This window comes from Phasianus colchicus, chromosome 15 (genome assembly GCF_987193195.1).
Source record: "Phasianus colchicus chromosome 15, bPhaCol1.hap1.1, whole genome shotgun sequence".
Classification (NCBI taxonomy): Eukaryota; Metazoa; Chordata; class Aves; order Galliformes; family Phasianidae; genus Phasianus; species Phasianus colchicus.
This window is the reverse complement of record NC_143450.1, coordinates 5,243,219-5,256,066: the sequence shown is the minus strand read 5'-3', so window position 1 is coordinate 5,256,066 and position 12,848 is coordinate 5,243,219. Positions and strand designations below refer to the sequence as shown.

General features: G+C 46.9%; 1 protein-coding gene across 3 annotated transcripts in view; it reads right to left on the bottom strand.

Moving 5' to 3' along the window:
- The window catches only part of LOC116231992 (rho GTPase-activating protein 7-like), a 29,658-nt gene that overhangs the window by 1,891 nt on the left and 14,919 nt on the right, over nucleotides 1-12,848 (bottom strand). For all 3 annotated transcript variants that reach the window (XR_016471236.1, XM_090150631.1, XM_031598032.2), the window contains exons 2-10: nucleotides 6,887-6,958; nucleotides 6,387-6,468; nucleotides 5,787-5,850; nucleotides 3,899-5,226; nucleotides 3,072-3,242; nucleotides 2,553-2,709; nucleotides 2,138-2,336; nucleotides 1,483-1,702; nucleotides 105-219 (exon numbers count right to left, since the gene is read on the bottom strand). Coding sequence is in view for 2 of the 3 variants with exons in the window: in XM_090150631.1 (XP_090006757.1) it covers nucleotides 105-219; nucleotides 1,483-1,702; nucleotides 2,138-2,336; nucleotides 2,553-2,709; nucleotides 3,072-3,242; nucleotides 3,899-5,226; nucleotides 5,787-5,850; nucleotides 6,387-6,468; nucleotides 6,887-6,958 (2,408 nt within the window). In the remaining variant the exon portion in view is untranslated. The remainder of the gene's footprint in view (nucleotides 1-104; nucleotides 220-1,482; nucleotides 1,703-2,137; nucleotides 2,337-2,552; nucleotides 2,710-3,071; nucleotides 3,243-3,898; nucleotides 5,227-5,786; nucleotides 5,851-6,386; nucleotides 6,469-6,886; nucleotides 6,959-12,848) is intronic.

The window sequence follows — 12,848 nt, the reverse complement described above, 5'->3', positions numbered from 1 at the left end:
GCACCAGTGGGAAGGGGGCAGCCCTCAACAGCACAAACACCAAGCTGGCCCCAAGCCCAGGGCAGCAAACCCCTGCTTTTGCAGTGTGACAGCAAGCACCATACCTGGAAGAGCCTGTTGCACTCTGTTATCATGTGGGCCAAGCCCTGCGTGGCTGCCAGGTTCTCGCTCAGCTCCCTCTGGTCCGGCTTCCCCAGGCTGCACTTCCTCTGGCTCGATCTGTGGATGGGAAAGGAAAAAAGGGTAGTGAGCAAGAGGCTGTGTGGGATCAGAGGTACCGTGCAAGGCTTACATGGCATCACTGCATTACCCCTGCTGGGGGTCCCTGACTGCAACCGAGGCAGGGCCAACATGGAACACCTCTGCTCAGGAGAGAGAGTGCACAGCACTCGCGTACCAGATCACATCACACACAGCCACAGATGGCCGTAACCCAACTGCTCTGTGTGCAGCCTGCAGCTGCTGTGCTTCTCTGAGACCTACAACATCCACAAGGACCACACTGCACCCCTTTCAGAAACAGTCCCCTCTTCAAAATCACTATATGACAGAATTAATCCTGGCTTCTGTCACTTATCTATGTGCATTCCTGCCAAACGGCTCCAAAATCCATTGGGAGATCAAGTCCTCAGCTGCGCATCAAAGGCAGCCCTGCCCTGTGCTTTGAAGTCTGAACCCTGCTCTGCAGCATTAATGCCTGGCTACAGCAACTCCAAGGGTTCAAAGGAACCCCCTTCTGCACAGTGACAGCAAAGGGAAAGCTCAGATTCTCCTTCTGATCCTGATATTTCAGAGGAATGTTGAAGTGAAGCCCGGAGGTGCTCACAGGTACCTGCAGCTGGGAGGAGCAGCTGCCCTGTGCTCCTGCTTCACTCTGAGTACAGCCCCACTCTTTAAGTCACCTGTGGGGTGACAAGTAGCTCTGCTGCTGGGCACTGTGCTACCCTCAAAGCATCCATGCCCTGAGACATGCCTGTCCACACGCAGGGGCACAGAGCAGAGCAAACAAACAGCTGTGCCTCAGGAGCATAGATAAGGTGGAATGCTCTCTGAGATTTCATTTGCCTGCTTTGGACCAAGGGCACCTTCCTCTCCACACGTAGGAGCAGGAGATGTTATGCAACCCAGACAGCATAACTTCTACTTATAGAGATAAACGTGCAGGATCCCCATGGCTCTGTTTGGCAGAAACAATCCCTTATCACCCAGAGGAACGAGTGATAGCAGCTGCTGGAGGCCCCGCGCACCCCACAGTAACACAGGCAGTGGGCACAGGGGCACCCCTGTGTCCCAGGGATGTGCTGCCCTGCTCACCAGCAGCAGGACAGGAGGGGCACATTGCCTGCGCTCAGCCTGAACTGAAGGCAGCTCCCACATCTGCACCAAACCCACCTCTCTCCGCCCCCCCCCTTAAAGCACTCAGTCTGGGACAGCTACACCAAAATGCTACTGCAAGCAGCAGTGCTTAGCAGGATGAAATACCGAGTGGAGGAGGAGGAACTGTCCCGTCTGAGGGTGTTGAGGTGGAAGAGCGACGGGGCGAGACAGACAGCAATGTTGGTTGGGGTCATTTGGTTTTCCTCTACACACGCAACCACATCACGTAGGAAGAACAGGAGAATTTTCAAGGCTTCTCGGTTCTCCTTTGGCAGAAGGAGAATGGCAGCCTGGACAGCCTGCAGCTGCTGGTCCTTTGGCACATCTGGAAACAGAAAGCAAGGGAAATCGCACATGATTGCAAGGCAGCATCCATCAGAGGCATGCCAAGCAGGGCACTGAAAACATAGGTTCACGCCTTGCCTTTTCTTTCCAGCTCCCAGCACGAAGGCTGCTATCACCATCACAGCACGTGTACAGCGTTTGCCCACCACTTGGCAATACACACATTCCCCAGTGCTGGTGCACTACTTGTAGTTTTTCTTCAACGTCATGCCAGTGCACATACAGAGCTGGCCCTACTTGCAGCCCAAGTAACAGCACTGAAGTTGTCTTTTCAGTCAGGCCCCGACTCATCTGACTGTCTGACACTAAAATAACATCGTAGCACCAGTCCCAGTCTGTCCAGCTTTATACAGCCAAGTACTAAAGGAGCATAAGATACTCAAGGAATTGGAAAGCCAAAGCTTTTGTTACCTACATTGGTAGATGTGGAGGAAGGATTCACAGAGCCTGCTGGTAAATATGGGCTCAGGTAGGTCTCGGAAATACTGCTTCACCATGTCTGCCACATCAAAGGCTGACTGCCCTTCGTAGCACACACTGTTCGAGCTGGTTTCATTCATTTCTCTTAAGGACAGGATCCTGGATCTAACACCAGATTTGCGGAACAGGCCAACCTCCAAGGAAAAAGAAAATGTTACAGTCATCAGGACTCAAACCTCAACACAAAATCATTGCTCCCTCCCTTTCCTTTTGATAGATCAAGTCCTATGGTAGCAGGACTTAACACCAAGATAGTCTGGTACCAATGGAAGCAGCATGGCTAATCCCCCCAGGCATACCATGACGGAGAGTGTTGTCTCTCTGCTTAGTGGCACATCCTCAGTTCATACCTGGTCGAGAAAGTGGCTTCTTAAATAATCCAGCGCCTGCAGGATGCCGATAGGCAGCGGGTGGTTTGTTCGCTGAACGTTCAGCAGCAAGGGGACCCCAAAGACATTTTTGTCCTTGTAGTCAGAGGCTTTTATTTTTTTTGACTTTGGTATAGTCCTGAAAACAAAAACCAGCACATCTAACTTAACAGCTCTCCAGCACAGCTCTACCCAGCCCGCACTCGCCTCTGGTCCTGCAGTCTCTGCCAAGCACCTCTGTCACAGCCCCAAACACAGGAAGATTCAGAGAGAAGCTACAGAGTGCTCTGAAACCAGTGACACTGTGACCATCAGTGAGAAACAGACGTTTTGTCCACAGCAGATAAAATGCTGGAGCCACCACAATAAGCACAAAGCAGCACTGATTTAGCAGGATGAAGTTCTTCACTGTGGACAGTGTCACCTAGTCCGACAAGGAAATTCACCTGCTTGCTTTAAATCCTCTCTTTCCAACACCGTTTGCTTAAACAGACTACTTACCAGTTCCAGCCCTGCTTACTGGAAGGGGAGTATCTGTCCATGACAGCAGTGAGTTTCAGCAGTGCCAGCTTCTGTGCCCGGGCCAGCTGGGCAGCCGATGGACCGTCAGCCTGCATGGAAAAGCCCTCCAGCTTCCTGCTGTCTTCCACAGACCCATTTTGCTTCCTGTGCCTACAGGATAAGTGTTGGTCATGCCAAAGGACTCTTCCCATTGTCCCTCTTAGCTTTCTGCTTGCTTTTGTGAAACCCCTACTAATACTCAACACAACCTATGGTTCCCAAACAACTTGTGGTCAGTCACTTTCAAACAAAGTGCTTCTCTCTATAGCTGCACTGAAGGTTTCAGTAAGAAGCACAGCAAACCAACTCAAAATATCCAAGTATTAATAGAGTCATAAAATCATTAAGGTCAGAAAAGACCTCTAAAATCATCTAGTATAAGCACCAACCCACCCCCACCACGCTCACCGTGTCACTCAATGCCACATCTCCACAGCTCTCGAACACCTCCAGGACGGTGACCCCACCACCTCCCTGGGCAGCTATGCCACTGCATTACCATTCTTCCTGAGAATAACTTCTTCCTACTTCCCAACCTGAGATCACGAGAGCCCTGCTTCCAACACGATCAGAGCAGGCGTAAGTAGACCTCGTGCTCCCTACAGCACAGAAGTGCTTAGCACCACCAGTGCAGAGACTACAACACCCAGAATAGCCTCCCTTAAGTACATTTTGTTCTGGAATAACAATTACATTTTCAGTGGAGAGAATCAACAGGGAAAGCTTCTAGAAGGGTGTTTTAATAGGGAAACCCAAGGATGACTGACCTGTTGGTCTTTGTAGGGTCTGTTATGAACGGCAGCTCTGTAGAGCCGAGCTCCTTTCCCAGCTCACAGCTGTCCTCTCCCTCAGAGGACAGCACAGCTACTTTCTTAACTTCCGAGTGCTCTGTGTCAAGACAGATTTCTGTAGGTGAGGATGGATACAGAGCCGTAAAGTCACTGGATAAGTCCAAATACCCATCATCTGAGAACTTCTCCGCCCACTGATCAACCAGCTTTCTGAGACCCTTGACATCTTCTATAACACTGTTCAGTTCTGAAAAAACATCGTCATCTCCAACTTCTGCTGCCTCCAGCTTATCAAGTTCAACATTAGGTATGTTGTCATACACACTCAGCCTGTTATCTGTGCGCGAGATGGGGCTGCTGGAGGCTCTGGAGTCCTTGGACCTGCTTCTGCTCTGGCCCCTCCTGCAGCCAGTTCTCCAGCTGTCAGGAGAGTCATCTCCTGGAGAGACGGGACTTTTCATAAGGGCTTTGGGGAAAGTGCCAGGTTTGTGGCCGTGTGGTACTTGAAACATCAGGTTTGTTTGCAACTCTACTTCATCGTTTAGGTTTCTCTGAGATACATCACTCCACAGCAGGAATTTGCCAGACTCCAAGTCCTCAGCACACCTCTCCTTTCTTTCACAGCAGCTGTCTGGTTTTTTAAGAGGACGGGCAGTGCTCACTGTCCTGCTGCTTTCAAACTTATTGTTGCTACTGCAGCTAGGAGGAGAACAGGAAGAATTGTTCTTCGTTTGGATGCCAGGGAGGTCAGCGATATTTACACAATTAAGCATCTTCATCTTCTCCTCATTAAGTCCTTCCAGAAGGAAAGGTTCACTTATGATGGGTTTGGCCTTCGACTGACCACTCCTTAAGTTGCTGCTCCTTAAGTGCAACTTCTCCATTTTCTTTAGAAGGCTCTTCCTCTTTTTGTACGGTGACTTATCCCAAAGCTTCTTCTCATTGGTGGCATTTAAACATTCACTGGGGGGAGGTGAACAACTAAAGGCAGATTCCAGTGAAGCGACTCTACTGGAGGAACTCGGGCTGGTTTCCATGTCTTCAAAAGACTTCGGGGAGGTAACAGCATCGCTGTCACCACTGCTAGTGCTATGAATTGACGACACATCGTGTTTGTCACCATGGTCCAAAAGGGCTCTGTCTTCATTGCCAGTGCTCTTCAGCATTGGGCTGCCTGGGAGGGATGCACCAGCACCTTCTGTGGAATCTTCCAGGCTCTCAAGGCGAAACCATTTCTGGCTGCATCGCTCATACGCCCATTTATTACTTATTGCACAAGGTTCGTCATCATCGGAGTCGTCACTCTTGGGAGAAAAAAAAGTACATTTCAAGGGCAGTTTTGAAAACATTATATTATCGGAAAACATAAACAAACCAAGACTGCCTACCTCCAAAACTTACATATGGAAACAAACATTCAGTTACCAAAGGTCTGCCCTGAGCTCTGCTCTGGTAGTTGAAAACCATGGTGACAAACTACACCCCAGCATGCTGACAAGCCTGCTAAGTTTACCATAGGAAAAGATGGCAGATTTGATCTCGGGATGAAAAATTCAGTTTTGCAACAAATCCAGAAGATTTGGCCAAGTATTTTTACCCAAAGACAAACAAATCAAACACTTCTTCATGCTTCAGTGACCACAACTCTCAGGTAGAGATCCACTTGGCTGCGGGACTATGACACACCCTCTTGGAGACCTCAGCCACACCAAACATTTCCCCAGGTGCCGCGTTTGCTGTGTTGCCCACACACCGGGTGAGTGTCTGGCAACAAGCAATCCTTCACACACTCTTGAAAAAAGTATTTTAATATAACAGTTAATCACCTTTTTACTGAGAAAATTAACCGTATTTGCAAACATACCTGGTTCCTCTGACAGTTTATTTCCACTTCCATCAATGCACACTTATTCAACGTGTTCAGCCGTCTAGGGTAGAAGAAAAAGAGTTGAATTTAATCTATTTTTTTTCCTCAAAAACCAACATGCTCCAAACTAGTAGCAAGCTTCTAAACTGAGTCAATGTTATTGGTGCCAAAGACTGGTGCACAGCCAGATGTTCTCCATATGTTTTGGCCCAACCTGTGCCCGCTAACATTGACAGCACTAACCTGTGACATTCAAAACTAAAGAGGACTGTACTTAATCAGTTGCACTTGTATTAAAAAAAATCTTATAATGAGCTTTAAGGATCGACTGTGAAAAACTGATTCAAGATTCTGAAAATGAAAGAACACCGTGCTGACTTCTTAAAAGAATATAAAAAATGAGGCTGTGAAGCCAAATCCTTGGAAGGAGTTATTATCCAACATTTTAATTAAAGCCTGCAGAGTCAGTTATGCCCCATACAGTCACAGCATCGGTGACACTGTCATACTCTGACACAAACCAAGCTAGGAACAGCTGAGTGACAAATGCCTAGTGGAACCTGCAGGTGTTAAAGATGATCCAAGAGTAACATTTACCTGAACAGTGATTCGATTGCATCTCCATCTAAAAATTCATGGTCTTTCCTCACGGTCCTTATGTCAATAGGAAACTGCATATCTGCAAACCAAAAGGTTGGAGCTGAAATTTGAATTACGATGGCAGGGAATTTTGCCACAGGTTTAGCACAGGCTAAAGAAATCAATTTTGACAAATTTTCTGTGTGTCAGACAATAAATGATGCTCCAAGGAAGAGACCAAGCAAATTATAAGCAACAGAACATCACAGAAGCAGAAGTCACATTCTAACCTCAACCAGAAAAGCTCTGGTCCTTTGCAGAATTCCCCTGAGGCCATGCCAGCCTCAATAAGGTGTCACTCCTGCAACGACACGCACCATGCTGCACGCTTTCTATAGGTTTGCATGAAGATACTGCAGAATTTGGAAGTGCTCCCATCAGGAGTGCCAGGTTCTGAAAGATTATTCATATTAGCAGTTCAACTTAAGCTCAGTATCAGCTGCTCTTTGGGATCATACCTTCAAACAGCTGGGCATACTGGGGAAAGCCGGCGGCTCGCAGCCAGGCACAGGCTTCTCTGGCTTCAAGTTCTGCAATGAGAACATAACATTGCTCACTTACAGGCTCACGAGTAATGCTTTTACAGAATACACAAGCTAGTTTCATCCGGAGGATTCCCAAAGGACCTTGTACACGAATGTATCGTCAGTATACTACTAAGAGAAAGAACTTATTGCATCCAACGCGTTTACATGCACATATCTCTGTAGTAGTGGTTCTGACATAGGATAGACATCAAACGTGAGAGTTCAGTTATAAGCACGCACTTGAAATGCACCAGAGCCCTCGTACAGCAAAGACCATTTGTGCACTCTGAGCTGATAAGACACAGACAAACCCTATAAATAGGCCTTAAATCCTATCACAACATTAATAACGTGGACTCTGCCTGAGCATTCCCAGAACAAGGGTTCTCAGGAGTACCTGTTGCTAGGGCCCATCAATATTTATTTCCTTGCCAACTTCCCACTCGACTTGGCAGTCGCTCCAGCATAGCAGATGTCAAGAATTAACTGCTCACTTTCTGACAATTCATAGAACCCTATGGCCAATGCTTTACCGTTCCCACAGGAGCAAGAGCAGAATGTAACTTCACAGAACACTCAACAGATGCCTCAAAAACATAAACATGTTTACATGACTGCATGCCAGAAGGCTTTAATTCGGCAGAGACTGGCAGCTCTTGGGTCTGTTGAAGGAGAGGAATCCCATGCTGCATACTTTTTTTTACATCCTCGTGTACTGCAGCACTTGTCAGAACAGACATGGACCAAAAGGCAAAGACTCCTTTCAAAGGACTGTTATAAAAGCGCATTTAAAAGACAGAACCAAATCTGATCTATTCCTCAATGGCCTATATATACTATACTAACATTTATTATTATACCCAACACTGTAATTTATCACAGTCTTTACCAAAACGCAGCACTTACTGAATACAAAGGCAGGGGGCTGACAAAACACAAGCTTTATACTCACAGAGAAAACCACAACAGAGAGCAAACCTGCTGATAGGAGCCAGGAGAAGGACCAGTATAAAGCTCAGCAATCTGAGGTTTGCACATGGGTCAGCCTGTGGAAATAAAGCCCAGCAGTCTCATGCTCAGCTCTGCTTGCTACTCCCCAACACTCTAGATGGATGACACTCTTTTTAGAGCAAACCAAAACCCAAGTTGTGATGAGAACAAGAAGATGCAAACAAATATTTTGTGGCTAGCAGTGACACCAGCTATGAGTAGGACAGAAAATACAATATTTTCACACCTAGAGGTGGCCCCTTCCATAAGAAGAAGGGGCAGTGGTGGGCACACGTGGGGCAAGGCATGGGGCCAGGCTGCCCAGCCCTGTAGGAATCCTTGCCGTGAATGTGCTTCACACTGGGGTCTGACTTGCTCTCTTATCTTTAAACTAATTTTTCAGAGTATTTATAAAAGTTGTGGTAGATGTAATACCTCCACCTTCAGCCAATCAAAGAATTCTTAGAGTTGAAAGGAATCCTTACAGGTCACCCAGTCCAGCTCCCTGCAATGAACAGGGACACCTCCGCTGGGTCAGGCTGCTTAGAACCCCATCCAGCCTGACCTGGAATGTCTCCAAGGACAGGGCATCCACCATGTCTCTGGGCAGCCTCTGCCAGTGCCTCACCTCCCTTACTGTAAACAACTTCTGTTTGCCCAATTTAAATCCCCCTCTTTTCATCTGAAGTCATTTCCCCTTGTCCCATCACAATACAGTCTTCCATTTTTGAATGGTGGTGAGGTCTTAATTCATCACAGAATCGTAGGGGTTGGAAGGGACCTCCAGAGATCATCGAGTCCAACCCCCCTGCCAAAGCAGGTTCCCTACACCAGGTCGCACAGGTAGGCGTCCAGGCGGGTCTTGAATATCTCCAGAGAAGGAGACTCCACAACCTCCCTGGGCAGCCTGTTCCAGTGCTCCGTCACCTCACCGTAAAGAAGTTCTTGCGCACACTGGTGCGGAACTTCCTATGCTCCAACTTCTGGCCATTTCCCCTTGTCCTGTCTCTGCACACTGCTGAAAACAGTCTGGCCTCGCCACTTTGCCCCCCACACCTCAGATATTTATAGACCTGGATCAGGTCCCCTCTCAGTCTTCTCTTCTCAAGGCTAAACAGACCCAGATCACTCAGCCTTTCTTCATAGGGGAGATGCTCCAGGCCCTTCACCATCTTTGTGGCTCTCCGCTGGACTCTTTCCAAGAGATCCCTGTCTTTTTTGTACTGGGGAGCCCAGAACTGGACACAGTACTCCAGATGAGGCCTTACCAGGGCAGAGTAGAGGGGGAGGATCACCTCCCTCGACCTGCTGGCCACGCTCCTTTTAATGCACCCCAGAATGCCATTGGCCTTTTTGGCCACAAGGGCACACTGCTGGCTCATGGCCAACCTGTCGTCCACCAGGACACCCAGGTCCCTCTCCACAGAGCTCCTCTCCAGCAGGTCATCCCCCAACCTGTACCAGTGCATGCAATTATTCCTCCCTAGGTGCAAGACTCTACACTTGCTTTTGTTAAACCTCATCTGGTTCCTTACTGCCCAGCTCTCCAGCCTGTCCAGGTCTCGCTGAATGGCAGCACAGCCTTTGGGTGTGTCAGCCAACCCTCCCAACTTCGTATCATCAGCAAACTTGCTGAGGGTGGCCACTATCCCCTCATCAAGGTCATTGATGAAGATGTTGAACAGGACCGGTCCCAGCACCGACCCCTGGGGAACACCGCTGGTTACAGGTCTCCAACCAGACTCTGCACCGCCAATGACAACCCTCTGTGCTCTGCCAGTCAGCCAGTTCTCAACCCACCTCAGAGGGATTTGAATCTCCCCCAAGCCCATACCAAGGAGAGGTTTCTTGCTACTGACAGCACCTTGCCATCAGTTACCCCAGCACCCTACTTTCCAACTTTTTTGCAGTTTTTGCAGTTCTGTGCTTGTGAGAAATAATGGATTTGCTCAACAAGGCAAGTTCACAAGGCACTTCTGCTCCTCCCTATGCCATGCAAGCACAGGCAGAACAGGCAAGATAACTGATTCTTTTTTTTTTTTTTTTAATTATTATTATATATTACCCCAATCTGGAAGACAACTGGAAAAAAGTCCAAAGAATTCTGCCCTTCCCCAATCTCTGATTACATGGGAAGATTTTTTCCACACAGTGCTCATCCTGCTACAGCAGCAACAGACAAGAGGACGCCCAGGCACCCCTCCTTGAAACCCATTTTATTGGAGATGAAAGCAGACTGCTTCAGCCCAGCCAGTGCCACTGCCTCCCTCCTCCAGCAGTCCCAAACCATCGCCCTGCTCAGCCTCCTCCTAATCAACAGCCAGCAGTCCTCCATACAGTGTAACACAGCAAAGACTAATTGCACTTTATTAACCCACCAGAGAAAGAGCGAAAGCATCCTTGCTTGGAATTTTGCCAGGGTAATTTAGGCTCTGTACAGACAATAAATACGTACATCTGGAAATGAAAACAGTGAGATATCTGGCCTTTGTTTCCTACTTTACTGTCATGCTGTTGTTTTGGAGTCACAGCCAACTCCTCAGTTATCACAGCTGAGAGAAGTGCAATCTATCCCCAGACTTTGCAGTGAGCTTAATTGCATCTTTATACAGCTCCTTGGCATTAGCTTCCCCAGCTGATTACTGGGATTCCCAAGCCACCATTAGGATCTTTACTCAGATCCATGTCATTAGCCTCCCTTGTCAGTTTCTGGGACCCAGATAAGTCTAAAGGCATTTTCTTTGCAGATCACATTAACCAGCTTGTCAGCGTTTGCTGATCTTTTAATTCCTTCTACATAAGTTAGAGGAAGTACTGTTTGCTCCATGTGAATTTCAAGGGACTCAACAAACTTAGGTGTCTAACTGCCATTGACTTTAGGGGAAATGGGAATGAACCTCAATTTCTAAAAGCACGCTTGATCAGTATTCTCCAAGCAGACCAGAGATAAAACTCCCTGCAGTTCCAGACCCAGTGCTTCTCCATGCTTTGCTCCTGCAGGCTGTCCAACAGCAGCAGGTGCAGCATTCTGTTGAGGTGTTTTACAGGGACTGAGATAAATTCCATGTAAAATACTTAGGAGGAGCTATAGGTAACAGCTTGGGTAATTGCTTGCTTCCAGCACAGCCAACATCAATAAACCTGTATTACAGAAGCAAATAGTGTGAAAAAAGCATCTTGCCTGTGCTGTGTCATGCATAACACCAGGTTTTCCTTAGTTCTGATTTTTAAGCTGAGACATACAAAATGAAGAATCTCTATTAGAAGGGCACGACCAGCCTTTGCAACCTGAACAGCATTTGTGCAGGGACAGTGAAACAAGGCACAGAGCACTGTGCAGGCTGGTCTCAGAAGAACTAGAACATTTGATGTTACTTCCCTGGAAGTTAGCTTAAATCACTACTAATTTGATAGCTCCTGAACTGTAAGGCATTACAGTTAGACAGGACAGACATAATTACTGTAGCAATCCACAGTGACTATAAGATGATTCAAACTCTATGAACCACTCCAGTGTCTATAAAACTCTGTAGAACAATGTGTGATGTTAAGGCTCTTGCATTCTGGAACATTAAAATAATATATATATATGGGAGGAAAAAAAAAAAAAAAAGAAATGGATTGAATGCAATATATAAGCAAGAATTTTCTAATTAAAACAAGAATTCTTCCTGGGCCCCAAAGAAATGCAGTAGTCTCTAGAAGGCAGCCACAAGCTCCCTCTGCACAGCCACATTTGATTGCAACTGAAATACAACACTCTTTCTTGATGGTAACAAATACACAAACTTTTATGACAACAGAGGGAGGAATGACTGTAAGTAGAGGTGCTTATGGAAACGGAAAAATCTTTTGCAATAAGAAATGCCCAAAAGTGGGCCAAGGAATCAAGCTGGACAAGAAGCCCCACATCTTGTTTCTGAGCTGCTGAAACAAAATAATTTCCATCTATTTTCTTTCTCCGCCAGCAAAATAAATAGCTGTGAACTGGCAAAATATCTTGAAGACGCTCAGGCCTCCAGGGTTCTCTTGACTATTTTGGTGCTTGTGGGGAAGGAAAATCAGAGCCATTTTGTCAAGTTTGCGTCTTCCACTACCAAGGAGATGAGAGTATAAAGCCCAGAGGGGGATCTCAACACCTGTGCAAAATAACAATAGCACGTGGCAATAAATGCATAAGGACCTGGAGCCTGGTGCCACAGTCAGCACCTCTACAGGGGAGCAGCACCAGTAAGTAGAAGGTTATGTTTTCCTATGTTGATACAAATACACACAAGCACACGTTTAAAGGAATGACCTCATTTCAACAAAGACCAGTCTTAACAAATTAAACCGTGAATTTTGAAGACTTCTTTAACACAGGGAATATTAAGAGACCAGGCTCTTGTCTTTGCAGCACAAAGATCCTGGATGCTTTCTTTTACTTCCCAGAGGGAAAGATGTTTGCATATCTTAACAGCAGGAGGCATAAAGAAACTAAAAGATTTCTTCACAAGGGTATAGAACTGCCTTCATACTGAAGATTTTGGCATGGAGACTGCTGTCTCCAGATGCTTTCACATGGCCAGCTTTGACTCCGGCCAAGATGTAGAACACCACAATTGAGAGTATAACAAAACAGCTCTGCAAGAAGCAATAGACTCCAACTTGGCTGTAGATCCCACCTCAGTGCCAGCATTAGGAAAGTGAAAATGCAGTAAGAGAGTTGCAAAATGGCATGCATCTTGAAGTCTGTTTCCCGTGAAAAGGAGTGGATGAAAACAACCGGTATAGCTAAAAGTTGCAAAATCCTTTCTTCCACTGAGTAGCACCTAGCTGCACAGAACACCTCGATGAAGATGAAAATGTACTGATATTATTGCAGTTGCCATCACCTGATGAGTTTGGTGTCCTGAGTCTGAGA